The 13,964-nt window shown below is 58.2% G+C and overlaps 1 protein-coding gene across 1 annotated transcript; it reads right to left on the bottom strand.

Annotated features, from left to right (window-relative positions):
* Positions 1-1,022: 1,022 nt before the first annotated feature.
* On the bottom strand, positions 1,023-13,193 carry LOC119257025 (L-threonine 3-dehydrogenase, mitochondrial-like). Its single transcript, XM_037524751.2, has 10 exons — positions 13,168-13,193; positions 10,924-11,053; positions 6,919-7,092; positions 6,107-6,149; positions 5,503-5,573; positions 4,295-4,444; positions 4,050-4,222; positions 3,300-3,390; positions 1,802-2,071; positions 1,023-1,512 (listed from the first exon to the last, which is right to left on the bottom strand). The coding sequence occupies exons 2-10, from the start codon at positions 10,943-10,945 to the stop codon at positions 1,373-1,375; spliced, it is 1,134 nt and encodes a 377-aa protein (XP_037380648.1). The 5' UTR covers positions 10,946-11,053; positions 13,168-13,193; the 3' UTR covers positions 1,023-1,372.
* Positions 13,194-13,964: the final 771 nt, after the last annotated feature.

Here is a 13,964-nt window from a genome sequence, read left to right as displayed (position 1 = left end):
CGAGAGCTCCAGGACTCTCCTTTACCATCTACCCAGATCAGAGATCCTGCTCTGCACCTTCCCGGCACTGCGCGGCTGCACAGCTGGGATGCTGCTAAACATCCTGAACTTCAAACCTAGTGAATTTTACCATATGTGAAAAAGATCTTATTAGAGCTAAAAAACACCACTCATGACTAGCTGTTTAAGAAAATAAAATGTGCACAGCCAGACTTGATAAGAAGGGGAAAAATTCAATCCACCTGATGATGAGACAATTCAATTATCTGGAGAGTTTCCCATGCAAAGCAAAATAGGTTTTCAACCTAGTTATGCCTATGAAAAACATTCACATTTTGACCTAGCAGTTAAGAATTCCAAGCAGAGGCCGGTAAGCATCTGAGAGAACTGCCTTTTGATCCTGGGCAGCCACTGGCAGCGGGTGAGGTTGGCCCTCGGTGTCTCCCAGGTGAAGCCACCTTCCAACAGCCGACGCTGCAGAGGGCCCAGTGCTCGCCCGAGGACGCCACCGGGCGGGTCACACACAGGAAAGCAGGGCTGGGAACTGGCCTCGACTAGTGGCGAAAGAGTGGGGAGACCTGGAGATTCAGTCCCATTTACTGAGCTGCTCTGAAGGGGCAGAGCCCAGAAACCTATCTACTTAGAAAATAAGCCCTGGGGGGCCTCCCCTGGTGGCGCAGCAGTTGAGCGCTGGGTTGCGAGGCTGCCTGCAGCCTCTGCAGCACCAGCTCGATCCCCGGCCACCAGCGAGGGTCCCACAAAAAAAAAAAGAAAAGCCCTGGGGATGGCCACGGCCTGCACCAGGAAGGCACTCAGGGCAAGACAGACGTTACCATTAGATCATCTCTGATATTCTTAATTTCCCAGATATATCGTCTTAAAGAAAAATACTCAATGATAATTTTCAAAGAAAATCCCTTGAACGTTATGGACACAGGATTAATCGAACGATGTTTATACTCTGATAGGTCAGTCAAGGCGACTTTTAAATGAGAAGATCATCTCTAAAATGTCATCTTTGGTCTCTAGTCAAGAGAACAGAGTCTTATGAGAAACATCTGAATTTAATTTCATTTCACACACATCACACTCTGCCCTCCCAGAAAAGGCCGCTTCACCTTAATAAGGAAAGTGGGGACCTGTGTCGTGGGCCATCACTGTGCCGTGTATTTGGACAAATGGCAAAGATCTTGAAGCCCACCAAACCCAGAGGTCATGGAGATGGCTGAGGTGTCCTCCACTGGGCTGTCCACAACGGGCCGCGAGCCTCAGCTACCAGGTCGCCCTCTCCAGTCACCAGGCCCCCGGCCCACACCCTGGGGTGATGGCATCCTGCACCTCTGCCCAGGACCCGGTGCTCTGCCCAGCCCCGTCAGCTGGCTCGGGCGAGTCTGGCATCAGCCCCGCTGTAACTCAGCATCGTGGTCACCAGCTCGGGGAGGTCAAAATCGTGTTTCCATCCCCAGTCCTTCCGGGCGTTGCTGTCGTCGAAGTTCATGGGCCAGCTATCCGCTGGGTGAGACAAGGAAGGCAGCTTTGTTATTCAGGCTCTAGAACATTCTAGGTAATGGTCTATCATGCAAGGGACCTAAAGGAAACCCCCTCCTAGGGGGACTAGAGGGGCCATGGTTCTTGGACAGCTCCTCGCGCAGAGACCTCACAGTTATGTGGCTGCTGCGGCTATACCTCCTCCCCCAGGTGGGGGACTCTCAGGGGGACCTTGCCCTTCTGGCATCGGGGTTCATGTCTGAGGAGCTGCCGCTTCATGAAGGCGTTAGGCCTTCGGCCAAGAGGTACCCACCGATGGCCTGCCTGACGGAGTCCACGTTGTAGGTGATCCGGAACCCCGGGATGTGCTTGAGGACCTCCCGGGCCAGCTCCTCAGGGGTGAAGCTCATGGCATTGACATTGTAGGTCCGCATGGAGAGGGCGGCAGCGGGCGCCTCCATCACCTGCAGCGTGGCCCTGAGGCAGTCCTCCAGGTACATCATCGGGAGCCTCGTCCCCGCCCTCAGGTTGCACTCGAACTGGCCACTCCTGACCGCGTGGTGGAAAATCTGCACAGCGTAGTCTGCAAGAGAGCAGGCCTGGCCCTTGCCCTGAGCCTCCTGGGCAGAGGTGGTGGCTGAGCCCCTCACCCCGGACTCCACTAATGGGAGTTACAACAGTTACTGCATCAGAAGTGACCCGAGAACTGAAAAACTCCTGCATATTAAAATGCCCCTCGCAAGCCTATCACATGTTCCTGGGTATAGTTCCTATGACAAACAGGCTCCAAACCACAGACAACTGAGGAGCAGAGCGGTGCTCAGAGCTGGGCTCCAGCCCCCCAAGAACAGCCTGCAGAGCCCCGCACCCACGCAGTCTCCGAGGCCACCCCGGGCTGGGGAGGACAGCAGAGGCAGGTGACCCCTGAGTGTGGCGGGAAGCCCGGGGAAGGGTCTCGAGGACCCCGCGGCCCCCAGATGCTCTTGAAGAAACGGCGTGTTAAGGCAGAAACTTTTAAAAAGTAACCAGACCAGTTACTTTACATCCCCTCAGATTTTGCCAAGTACCCTTCATGTTCTGTATCGGACCCTCCCAGGGAAGGGGCCCGCGTGGGAGTGTCTGCCACAGGCACCCCGAGTCCAGCAGGGGGACTGCTGCTACTGTGAGTAACAATACTGGTGACCCCTCACACCAGGCAGCTCGTCCGAACAGAGCTGTGTCCCGGGGGCCTGGAAGGGACCACGCTGAGCAGACAGTGGAGACACCATGTGTGCTCACCCACGTGCGGGGTATAAGGGACCAAGACAAAGAACAGACAAAACTAAACCCTAACCAACCCTTGAAACCTGACAGCAGAACTGAGGCTCCTGGTGGTGGTGGTGGCGGGGTGCTGCCAGGGTGTGCGGGAACTGTGGGTGCTCGGTGGAGGGCACAGTGCGGTGACATGCATCTGAAGGGGTGTGAGCCCCTTACAGCGTTGTAAACCCCTATCACTTCAGCCAAAATAACACAATTAACAACAAAAGAACTCTGTATTAAGAGCCAAAGGCTGTATTCAAAGAAAGAGACTTTCTTATTTGGCTTCTTCCTACATTCTGGGCAACAAATTTCCCCTCCAGTGTTAACGATCTGGTTCCTGCACATTGTGTGGCCACCCCCACAGATGAGCAGGCGCCCTGAGAGAGCCGCCAGCTCTCAGGCGCACACCCGGGAAGAAGCAGAAGCTCCAGCAGGAGATGGCAGCCCCGCCTCCTCCAGACCCTTGGGTGGCAAGAAAGCTCCTCACACCAAGCTCCAGACCCCACACACACCTGTGGTCCCGCCTCCGGGCTGGGAGTCGGCCGAGATGATCCCGGGATAGCGCAGGCACCGGAAGTCTAAGCCATAGCGGTGGTGGTAGTACTGCGGCGAGAGAGAAAACTCCCCTGAAAAAGGGTCAATCAGGTAGAGCGATGCAAAGGGCAGCCTTCTCCCGGGAACGCTCCATGCAGTCCTGCTAAAATACCCCAGGAGGTTCTAGGATCTCTGAAGTGCGTTATCAATAAACAACCCCATCTAAGTTGTCATCTTCAGACTGAGCGTTCAGGTCGGTGCTGTAAATAACGCAGCAGCCCCTGAGAGGTGTGAACCCCTCTTCAGAAAGGCGTTACTGCTCCTTGTCCCGACACTTCCCATCAGCATGCTCCTACAGGGCAGGTCTGTGGGAGGCCAGAGGGGGCGACTCCCCCCCACAGCTGAGGCCCTGGCACCATCAAGCTGTCGTTACCACAGGGCATGAAGGAAAAGAGGACACGTGAGCTGCTCTCCACAATGCCAAGTTCTAAACTCGTCACCCAGCTGCCGTGCAAGCCGGACTGTCAGCAAGTGAAGGTGGGGACAGCTGAGCCCCGGGCATGGCGTGGCCAAGGGTGCCTCCCAGTGCCATGTGGCAAACAGAATTGGTTTATGAGCACATTGGGGGGTTGGGGTAGGGGGGTTGGGGGACTCCCTCCAAGGATGACGCGGCAGCCATCTAAGGCAGAGAGATCAGACACTGGGCTACCTTGCCTGGCAAAGCTTACCTCCCCCATGAGCTCCGCATGGACCTTAGACACCCCGTAGATGGTCCTGGGCCTCTGGACGCAGAGGTCGGGGGCCGGGTCCCGGGGAGAGGTGGGGCCGAAGGCACCGATGGTGCTGGGCACAAAGAGCCGCAGGCCGTGCTCGGCCGCAACATCCAGAACGTTGTGCAGCCCTGGAAGGGACGGACATGGATCACAGCCGGGAGGAGCACCCCGAGGGGGCTGGGGTGGGGAGGGGGGCTTACCCGTGATGTTCACGGCCCTCGCCAAGGACACGTTGGCCTCGCCCACGGCGCTGAGCAGGGCGCTGTAGTGGACCAGCCAGGTGACACGGTGGTTGACCACGACCTCCCGCAGATGCTTGTAGTCCAGGATGTCGGAGTAAACGAAGGGGCCTGTGGGAGGCACAGGGTGAAGGGCCTGGGCTGCTGACTGTGCCTGTCCCTCCGCCCGTGGGCCAGGGTCCCAATCAACTTGGAAATGAAAGCCCCTGGACACAACACAGTGCTTGGTTCCTGCTAAGGAAGTCGCGCTGCCCGCGGGACGGGCACAGCCTCAGGTGTGCATCTCGGAGTCAGTGTGTGTACGCGCACGTGCTCACCACTAGTCAGTCCTACACGCTTCTCTTGGGCAAAAGCCACACCCTCCAGCTAGTCACAGCTCACACCCACCCAGGCCTCTCTGTGCCCAGGGGCGTCTGCCTGCTTGGCTCTCACAGCCCCGATGGCAGGTACAGTCCACTCGTGAGCAAACTGAGGCACAGGGAAACTAACTCACTTGCCGAGATCGTACTGAGTAAGTGGCAGGTTGGGTGGCAGCCAGGCGGCCAGAGCTGGCACGGGGACCACCCACCCCACACACAGGGACTCCAGGATGCTCAAAAGTGGCGAATTTTAAAAGAAACAGAGAAATAGGAGGGGAATAAACCCCAAAACTACTGCCCCCTGGCACAGAAGAAACCCCAATGGCGAGTCCATCACCCCACATCGGACTGGGGTCTTGTTCAGGGCCAGCTCCCCCTCATTCACAAGCTGCTGCCCGCCTCCCATGAGACCGGAAGGCTGACGCCAAGCCGGGGGGCCAGAGCAGGGCCACACAGAAACAGGACTAATCTCTTGAAATTTTTGTAAAGGGCCTTCTCCTCTGTAGAACTCATTGTCCGTTTTTTTCCCAAGTCAAGAAGTTGACTGAAAACACAAAGACAGAAGAAATCTTTTATTCCAAAGATGCAACTAGAAATAATACCAAAGACACGATGCCAAGACTCCAAGTTCAGGAGGCCCCATGCAGCCAGGCTGCTGGCGGCCGCCCTTCAGGACCACTGAGGACAGCACCAAGGACCCCGGGCGCTCACAGCCTGTGCTCACCACCTCTCTCTCCCCCAAGCCCAGATTCCCGAGCCGCCTCCCAGCTGCGCCTGCCAAGGAAAGACGGCGCACAAGCAGGCGCTCACCACTTTGGAAGACGTGGTCGGGAGGCTTCCTGATGTCAGACAGAATCACGTTGTCCTTCCCGAACCGCTTCCTGGAGGGAAGATTGGACGCGTGAGCTGCCTGTGCTGTCCGTCAGCCCCTCCCACTCCCCAGCGCACAGGCCTCCCGCTGTGGCCACACCGAGGCCCACCCGCCAGCTTCTCTGTCTCCAGTCACCCCCCGTCGTCGTCATCGCCGATTTCTCCCCACACCCCTATGTGTCTACCTCTCCCTCCTCATCCTTCCCGCCTCTCCTGCTGCCCATCTACCCTACTCTCCAGATCTCACCGGGGTCCTTTTCAGCTTCTGCCTGCACTCCCACCACCCCAAACATCTAGCAGCCCGGCTGGGGTCAAGTGTCTTTCTCTGGCCAACTTAGAGAAGAGAGGGCAAAGGGCATGCAGGAGATGCTGCGTGAAGGGCCTGCAGGCAGCGCGGGGAGGGACAGGTGCACACTGGCTGGACAGCTGCTCAGACACGGCCCTGGGTGCAGGCAGGGCGGGGCAGGGACCTTGGGCTGGGAAACCCGGGGAGTTGTGGACCTCGGAACACCGCTCCTCAACCTCACCGTGTCAGGGCTCTTACCTCAAAAAGTTAGCCAGTCCCACTCCAAGCTGGCCGAGGCCCCCTGAGTTAAGAGGAAAGATTTAGTCCAAATCCAAGCACCTGAATTACCCCCAGAGAGCAAGAACAGAATGATATCAACTTCGGTCTTAGCTAATTAGGAAGGTCACAGGTACCCCGGTGTCGGGGACAGTGCTCTGCCCAGGAGAAGTCACAGCAGCCAGACAGCCATCCTGGGCCAGGAGCCCCAGCCCACCTGCCCGCCCCCGCGAGGGCCCTGGTGCCTGACACAGCAGCCGCAACACTCAAGGTCAAACAGATCGTCTGCTCGAGGGCAGTGGGTCATCCAGACCCCTGCCCCCATTAATTGGGTGGAGACACAGAGGAGGGCCAGGAGGTTCAAGAGGTCATCTGCTGAAAGGGCAAGGAACTTTAGTGACCATGGCAGCTTCCACACTTGGAGGCTCCAATGTGCCGCTTACAGAAGCGGGCGCCGGGGGCTGGAGCACATCCAGGCGAGAGAAGTTACTGAGACCGCAGAGATGGCAGAAGGGTCTCCAGCAAGCTCTGGCTAACGTGGGACTAACGCCCAGACCCTGGAGCTGGGCTGGGGGTACTGGTCAGCGGAAGCCACCCGAGTGAAGGGGAGGGCCCGGGGGTGCTGACGACAGGATTCTAGCTGGCAAGTTCCGAGGAAGCCAAGAGGGAAGAGCTTCTGGTGAACAACAGTAGCTGGTGGTGTGACAGAGGATCCGAAAACAAGCAGCCACGCAGAAGCGGCACAGAAAGCAAAGCAAGACTCAGGCTACAAATGGGGGTGCGCGAAACCCAACCTGTAATTAAGACGCGTGGCCGTTCCAATTCTGAGGAGGCAGCATGGAAGCCGGCGTCGGCCGGGATTTGCCGAGGGGATGAGGCCAGATACCTGATGGGCAGGCCGGACGCCTGCCGACCGGGGCCCATGGCGCTCAGCAGTCTCCCGAGGACCAGCATGCCTCTCCCTGCACCTGAAAGACAGCGGTGGCAAAGGTGACAGCAGAGCCTTTGTCCCCAACACACAGCCCTCTCGCCACGGGGGACTCTAGATCCCCGGAGGGCGTGACGCCAGTTCACAGTCTCTGAACTGTGATGTGAGGGCAAACTTTCAGCCCCTGGCTCAGGCCGGTGCCTGCTGTCTGTGCGCCCAGGGGTCTCAATTCATGAATAGCGAGCGGGGCCACAACCGGGAGCTGATCGTGTAGTGTTGTCAACGGTCACACAACAAACATAATTTTTAAAGGCCCCCAGTACCGTTTTGTATGCTGGGATGCATCTGACTTAGCAGCGTCTCTTCAGAAAGGATTGTTTAGAAAAGCCGAGTTCTCCTTCCCAGGTCACGTCTGCTGTCAGACCAGCGTCCCCCACCTCCCCACCATCAGCCTCGCTGCTGACGGAGCATGAAGCCAGCCCGGCCTCAGAGGTCAAAGGGGTCGGATCGCATCTGGCTGAGGCTGGACACGCTCACGGGGCTTTCACCACCCTCATCAGTCCCCAGCACTGCGCAGGATGTCTTGGGAGGTTCTCAGAGCTGCTGTTTCGCAGGCGTGAAGCAAACCCCTGTGAGCCCAGGCCTGTATGCTAGGCCGGAGCCCGGGACCCCTGTCAGCTGTGAGCTCTCAGCTGTGTAAGTGGGAGATGGACCTCAGATGCCCGCCCTTCAGGCCAGGTCCAGCCATCTTGTATTCTGCACCAAAAAGGAGGAGAGGAAAACCAGCCACAGCTGAAGACATTTCCAGGTTCAGCTCAGGGCCCTGAGTCCTAGCAGTGACTGGACTGGCAGCAGGTGCAGGCCTGCGGCCCCAAATCCCGTCACAGTTCAGGTGACGGAGAACAAAAGGAGAAGCCACCATCTGAACTTATTCACTTTACACCCCTGGGTGGGTCCTGGCAGTGTGTGTTCAGGGCTCCTAAGGTGTAGAGCGTTGGGAGTCTGGTGGGTGGTGCGGGGCCTACTGTCAGCAGGCAGCCCCGCCGAGAGCCTGGGCCCTGTCCGGCTACTCCCCAACCACGGCAGAGGCTTCTCCGACTTCACTGTGAGGGGCCAGGCCAGGAAGACAGGTGTCCACACCTCATTCCAGGGAGGCCTGGCTTCTCCCCCAGCTCCCCTCCAAGGCCCCGAGGGGAGTTCATTCTTGCCTGTGGACACTGAGACCAGGTAAGAACTTTGATTCTCAAAGTCTCTTATTTCAGCAAATTCAAGGAGGGTGAAGAAGCCCATGGCAGAAACTCAGCATTCTTAGCTCCCAGAGCAGCTGGAGGATGGTGCCAGTGGAAAGCTTGGTTTTCCTTTCACAGGTTGGAGAGAAGAGAAAAGGCTAATGATGACCTCCTTCGTCTTCTCTCGGCCCCTCAAGGCGAAGGTGTGAGTGTCGTCAAGTTCCAGCACTGGGCAGTTCAGAACTGGTGCTTCTTAATCCTCTACAATTAACAGTGAAGAGTTGAGGCTCACTGCACTGGGCCCTACAGCACCCCCCGACCCCCTGTTTTTACCCACCCAGCAGCAGCACTTCCCAATGATGGATGGCTTTGGGGAGCAGTGTAGGCATTATAAACAAAGTCAGAATCAGAAACCTTCAAGCATCTTCAGCATGCAGTTCTTCCAACATGTTAACATAAACATTCTCATGAAAATAACTATTTTCCGAAACACACTTAGGGAGGAGAGGGCTGTCAATTCACATTTTGTATGATGTTTGATGGCGGCTTAATAGAAAACAGCTGGTTTCTCACATCTGCTTCTGTCTCAATCAACCAGTTTGTTGCTTTGATTGAAATACTGGAAGAAAATCCAGACTCACCCAGTGCAATAGTGAGGGATGGAGCAGGATTTAAAAGCCTTTGCAGAGAGTTTCGAGTACTCATCTTCGACACCCAAAATCCAACACAGGGTGCTTCTTAAAAGTCAGTGGCCGTGGGGAATCTGAGCTAACGGTTAACCTCCCTGCCCCGGCATCCTAAAACCCGCCGCCTGGTGACGCTTTGAATGGCTCTTCTGATCCAGTGGATCTGCAGGATTAAGTTCACACACTGGGCTCGTGGGCCCATGAGCTACACAGAGCTACCAACACTAACACTTCTCTCCTCCACCTCCACAGTCCCGCTGGTTAGTATCATCCCGATCTCACCAGAAATTCCTAAGGATTAGAAAGCTGTCAAGTTCACAGTGGTGGGTATAAGTAGATTCCACACTTAGTCAATCCTTCCGAGTGAAATGTTCTTTAGGAAAAAAAAGTGGCCAACTCAGGCCTCCCTGGTGGCGCAGGGGTTAAAGTCTCAGCACTATCAAGCTATCGCCAGCCACTGAAGCACCAGTTCAATCCCCAGCCAGGGAGCTGACCTACACGACGCAGCAGACTTCTCCTGTCTTGCCAACTGCTCCCCTCAGCCTGTTCTGCTCCCCACTCTGTCTCTGGTGAATCTTCTCACCCCCACCCCACACCTCTGGTCTACACCCCAGTTCTTGTATGCATAAATAAGCAAACAAACAAACAAATAAATAAATAAATAGTGGCCAGCTCACACTCAGTAACACAAACAGAACAAGGACAAATGGGCTGTGGTGGTGGGTGCATTATAGAAGCGACCAAAGGGGGTGGATCCTAAACTCCCAAAATACTGACAATTGTGTAAACCAATGGTACTTCAATAAAAAAAAAAAAATTACAAATAAAGGACAAGTACATCCATCCACTCACCACGTGCCATACTGAAAAGATACGTCCTCAGGGTCAAGGGTTAGTAAAATGAATCACTTTCCCTGTTTGGTGAAGGGCTCCTGAGCAGGATGTGGGCTCTGCCAGGCTCCCGCCCACCTGCCTCCCTGGGCAGGTTTGACAGCAAGCAAATCCATGGAAAGCGCCGGCTCCTGTGATTCCCTTCAGCGTGGTTTCCTCCGGACAAGGCTGTCTTGTATTTCTCCAGCAACTGCAACGTGGTAACTTTCCCTGTTGGAGGCTTCAACAGCCTTTTCACTTCTGGCCTGGAAGCTGACGCAGGCAGCTCAGGGCTCCCCAAGGCTGCTGTCTACCTGCACGGACACCCACTCTTGCCGTGGAGGACCCGAAAGATAACCACGATCAATGGTGCCAGCGTATTATTCACAAAGCTTCTGTGGCCACATGCAAAGCTACTCCTCTAACAGTGGGAAGACAGGGTTGCTGTGGTTTGCTTGTCTGGCTCGGCCTTGCCTGTATCTCAGGCCTAAATCCCTCCCGCCCACGAGCTGGGGAGCGCTGACCAAGTGTTGAGGGTGCAGCTTCGAGTTGAAAAACTTAAGTCTTCTAATTATCCCCCTTTGAAGCCAACAAGCTATCGTAAGTATAAAAAGTATATCAATGAATAGCTTTCTATTTTAGAATAAAATATTTTTTCCCCAAATCAGTAAGAGCTTTGATTGCATCACCAATGATGACACCTCTGGAAACTGCCACTGTGCACTTGTAAGAGAAAGAAAAAAATAACATTCTTTTAAACATATGATGTCACAGACTATGCATGGTTGTGGGGAACCCCAGCATTCCCTAGACTGCGCTTTGAGAACAGCTGTTCTAAAGTGAAACTTGCTTTGCCAAGCTACTTATTAAGTTTATATAAGGAAACCATCAAAGAGGAGGTTCAGTCCCTCCTCCTTCAAGACCAGATGGCGGCACTTTCTCTCCAAGCACCTTATTTATTTAACTGCAAGGGATTTAAAGAAACAGGTCAGCAAAGTTGCCTCCATAAACCAAGGGAAGCCTCCCCAGCCGGGCCTCTCTGGGAGGCTGTTGCACAACCTCTCTGACCCCAGCGCACACGCTCACCTGCACAGCCAGCCAGTGGCATCAGGATACAGGCTCAGGGCTCGCCCCCTTCGGAGACTGTTGGGATGTGGGGTGCCAAGGAGCAGACACTGCTCTGCTCTGCAAGAACAGGCTTCCTGGAGAAGCAGGTCTGGCAGGAGATGAATGGACAAGTTAGTTGGTTTAGGTGCCCAGAGGCCAGGGGGCTGCCTCCCCCAAAGCCCTGAGCAACACGCGCATGTCACCCCGGGTCAGCGCTCACCGAGCGCCTCATCCAACAGACAGTCAGGAAACCAAGTGTTTGGTTCCACAAAAAAACGGAACATCCCCATTCTCAGGAAAAATTACTTCATTTCTTGGCAGAGGAACAAATTCAATTGTGATAGATCTAAAGATAGATAATTCTGTTTCCTGAATAGTAAAAGAAACTCCAATTTGAAATCTGAGAACCCACAAAACATGTCTTTTCCCTGAAAAGGCACCATCTGCTTCCTGTAACATTTCTGCTGGCTTGTGATCACCCTGAATTTCTAGTCTAGCCCTCTCAGCCATGAACAGTAAATAAGAATGCACAACGTAATGACTTCCACGCATGAAGTCAAAGACATCAGCACCCCATGGGTGAATGAGCAAAGGCAGTAGATACATATTGTGGAATATTATATAGCCTTGAAGAAGGGGACCCTCCACACAAGCTGGGACATGGATGAACCTCAAGGACATTAAAAGTCATAAAAGTCAAGCACCCTGTGATTCCACTTACATGGGTTATAGGGGTATCTACACTACTATCAACATTGCAGATTAGGAAGCTGACAGGCAGTAAGAGAGGGGTGGGCAGAAGGGGATATGAGTGTTTAATTAGTAGGCAAAGACTCAGTTTGGCTAGACGAAAAAGCGCTAGAAATCTGTCCTACAACACTGTGAATATACTTAAGCCACTGAAAAGTACACTTAAAAATGTTAAAGGTGGTAAATTTTTGGTTATGATTGAAGTGATAAATTAAAAAAAAATTTTTTTTAACTATGTCCAGCCCCAAGCAATGGTTTGCGTGTAAATTGCTGAGAAGACAGCAAATCCGGGGTGGGGATGAGCCCTGCCCCAGAGACCTGCAGGTTCACTGTGGTGGCCACCAAGCCCCCCCAAGTTTAACCCCCCAGCCCCTGTCTCCCGAATCCTGGGGGTTCTCTTCTCTCTGCTGTAAACCTGTTGAAACCTCTTGCACCCCACGGACTTTATCTTTCCCCAGTCTCAGGGGTGCCAGAGTGCCCCCCATCCCACCGCCCCAAAGCGGATCTCACAGCTGGCCCATGCCGGCCCTGGCCGCACGCCTCTGCCCCAAGCACCCCACCTCACTGCGCTTCAAGGACCGGCAGCGCACCTGGGGGAGCCGCCTCCTTCCCGCGGTCCCCTGGACCTGCTGGTGCCCACGGCGGGCGGACCCCGCGGCCAGGCCCAGCCGCGGCGCCTCCTCCCCGCGCCCCTGCTCCCCGCGCCCCTCTCCCGCGCCCCTCTCCCCGCGCCCTGCTCCCCGCGCCCCTGCCCTGCTCCCCGCGCCCCTGCTCCCCGCGCCCTGCTCCCCCCTGCTCCCCGCGCCCTGCTCCCCGCGCCCTGCTCCCCCTGCTCCCCGCGCCCCTGCTCCCCGCGCCCTGCTCCCCCCTGCTCCCCGCGCCCTGCTCCCCGCGCCCTGCTCCCCCTGCTCCCCGCGCCCCTGCTCCCCGCGCCCTGCTCCCCGCGCCCCTGCCCTGCTCCCCGCGCCCCTGCCCTGCTCCCCGCGCCCTGCTCCCCCCTGCTCCCCGCGCCCGCACGTGCTCTCGGGTACCGGGTGCAGAAGAGGGGCGCCCCGGGCGCGGGCCCGCCCGGTCCCCTAGAGGGGAGCCTGGGGCTGGCTGGGGCGGGCGGCCACACCCGCCGCTCCCCGTGACCTCGCGGGCCCCGGCCCCCGGGGAGGGCAGCGCGGAGGGGCGAGCTCCAGCCCTGCCTCCGCGGGAGACGCCGGACGAGCCGGTTTCAGAACCGCGCGGGCCCCCGATCCCCGGCGGGGCCCTTGCCTCCCGGCGAGGGGGGCCCCCCGGCGCGCTCCAGCCCTCCCCGGCCCCGGCGCGGACCACCGAGCCCGCGGCGACCCCAGGACCGCGGCGAGCCGGACCCGACTCCGCGGCGCGGCCCCCGAGCCCGCCCCGGCCAGGGGCCCCGCGACGCCGCTGGACGCCGGAGCCCCCCCCACCCGGCCGGGCGCGGGGCCTCGGCCGCCGGGCACTGACCTTGCGCGCGGCGGCGGGGACGCGGGCCCGGGCGGGAGCGGCGGGCCGGGGGCGGGCGCGCGCCTTTATCCTCCGGGGCCCGACGGCGGCGCGCCAATCCCGGCTCCGGCCGGCCGGGGCGGGCCGCTCGCCGTTGCCGTGGTGACCGCCGCCCCGCCCCCGTCGGGGCCGCGCCCGCTGGCCCAGCGCCCCCGGCCGTGCGCCTCAGACCCTCGGCCGGGCGCGGCGTCTCCTCACGGGCGCGGCGTCTCCTCCCGGGCGCGGCGTCTCCTCACCGGCGCGACGTCTCCTCACGGGCGCGACGTCGCCTCACGCGCGCGTCGATTTCTCACGGGCGCGGCGTCTCCTCACGGGCGCCCCGGGCCCGGCCGTGACCCTCGTGGCGCCGCCGGAGCCGACAGCGGGTACGAGGCCGCCTCCCGCGCGCTTCCCCGTCAGGTCCCGTCCAGTCCGCGCCGCCCCGGGGCCCGCGAGCGTCCACGCGAGGCCCCACCCAGACCCGCCGGTCGCCCCGCGCGCCCGCGGCCGCGCTCCGTCAGGGGCGGGCCCTTCTTCCAAGCTCAGGAGAATCCGAGGTGCCGCGAGGCGACCCCCGCCCGCCGCCCTGGGGCGCCCCGCTTCCGGCCGAGCCCCCCGGGGTGGCGTGCGCGCCGGGGGCTGGGAACAGACGGCGAGGCGCGGCGCGGGGGCCCCGCGTCCCCGAGAGCTCGCGGCGGGGCGCCGGCCGGGGAGGGGCGCGCCTCCGGCGCTCCGGGGCGAAGTTTTTGCGCATTTTGTGACCTCGGGGTCCGGTCGGT

Source organism: Talpa occidentalis, unplaced genomic scaffold, assembly GCF_014898055.3.
Source record: "Talpa occidentalis isolate TD23 unplaced genomic scaffold, MPIMG_talOcc4v2.1 talOcc4.4, whole genome shotgun sequence".
Classification (NCBI taxonomy): domain Eukaryota; kingdom Metazoa; phylum Chordata; class Mammalia; order Eulipotyphla; family Talpidae; genus Talpa; species Talpa occidentalis.
Note: the sequence above shows the minus strand (reverse complement) of the source record. Positions and strands in the feature narration are given on the sequence as shown.

Excerpts from the sequence above, each read along its gene's own strand:
- LOC119257025 (XM_037524751.2), bottom strand. The coding sequence starts at position 10,945 with ATGCCACTGGCTGGCTGTGCAG. Across the intron at positions 3,391-4,049 it reads ATGCGGAGCTCATGGGGGAG|TACTACCACCACCGCTATGG; the intron begins GTAAGCTTTGCC and ends CTCTCGCCGCAG. Across the intron at positions 1,513-1,801 it reads CTCCGTCAGGCAGGCCATCG|CGGATAGCTGGCCCATGAAC; the intron begins GTGGGTACCTCT and ends TGTCTCACCCAG.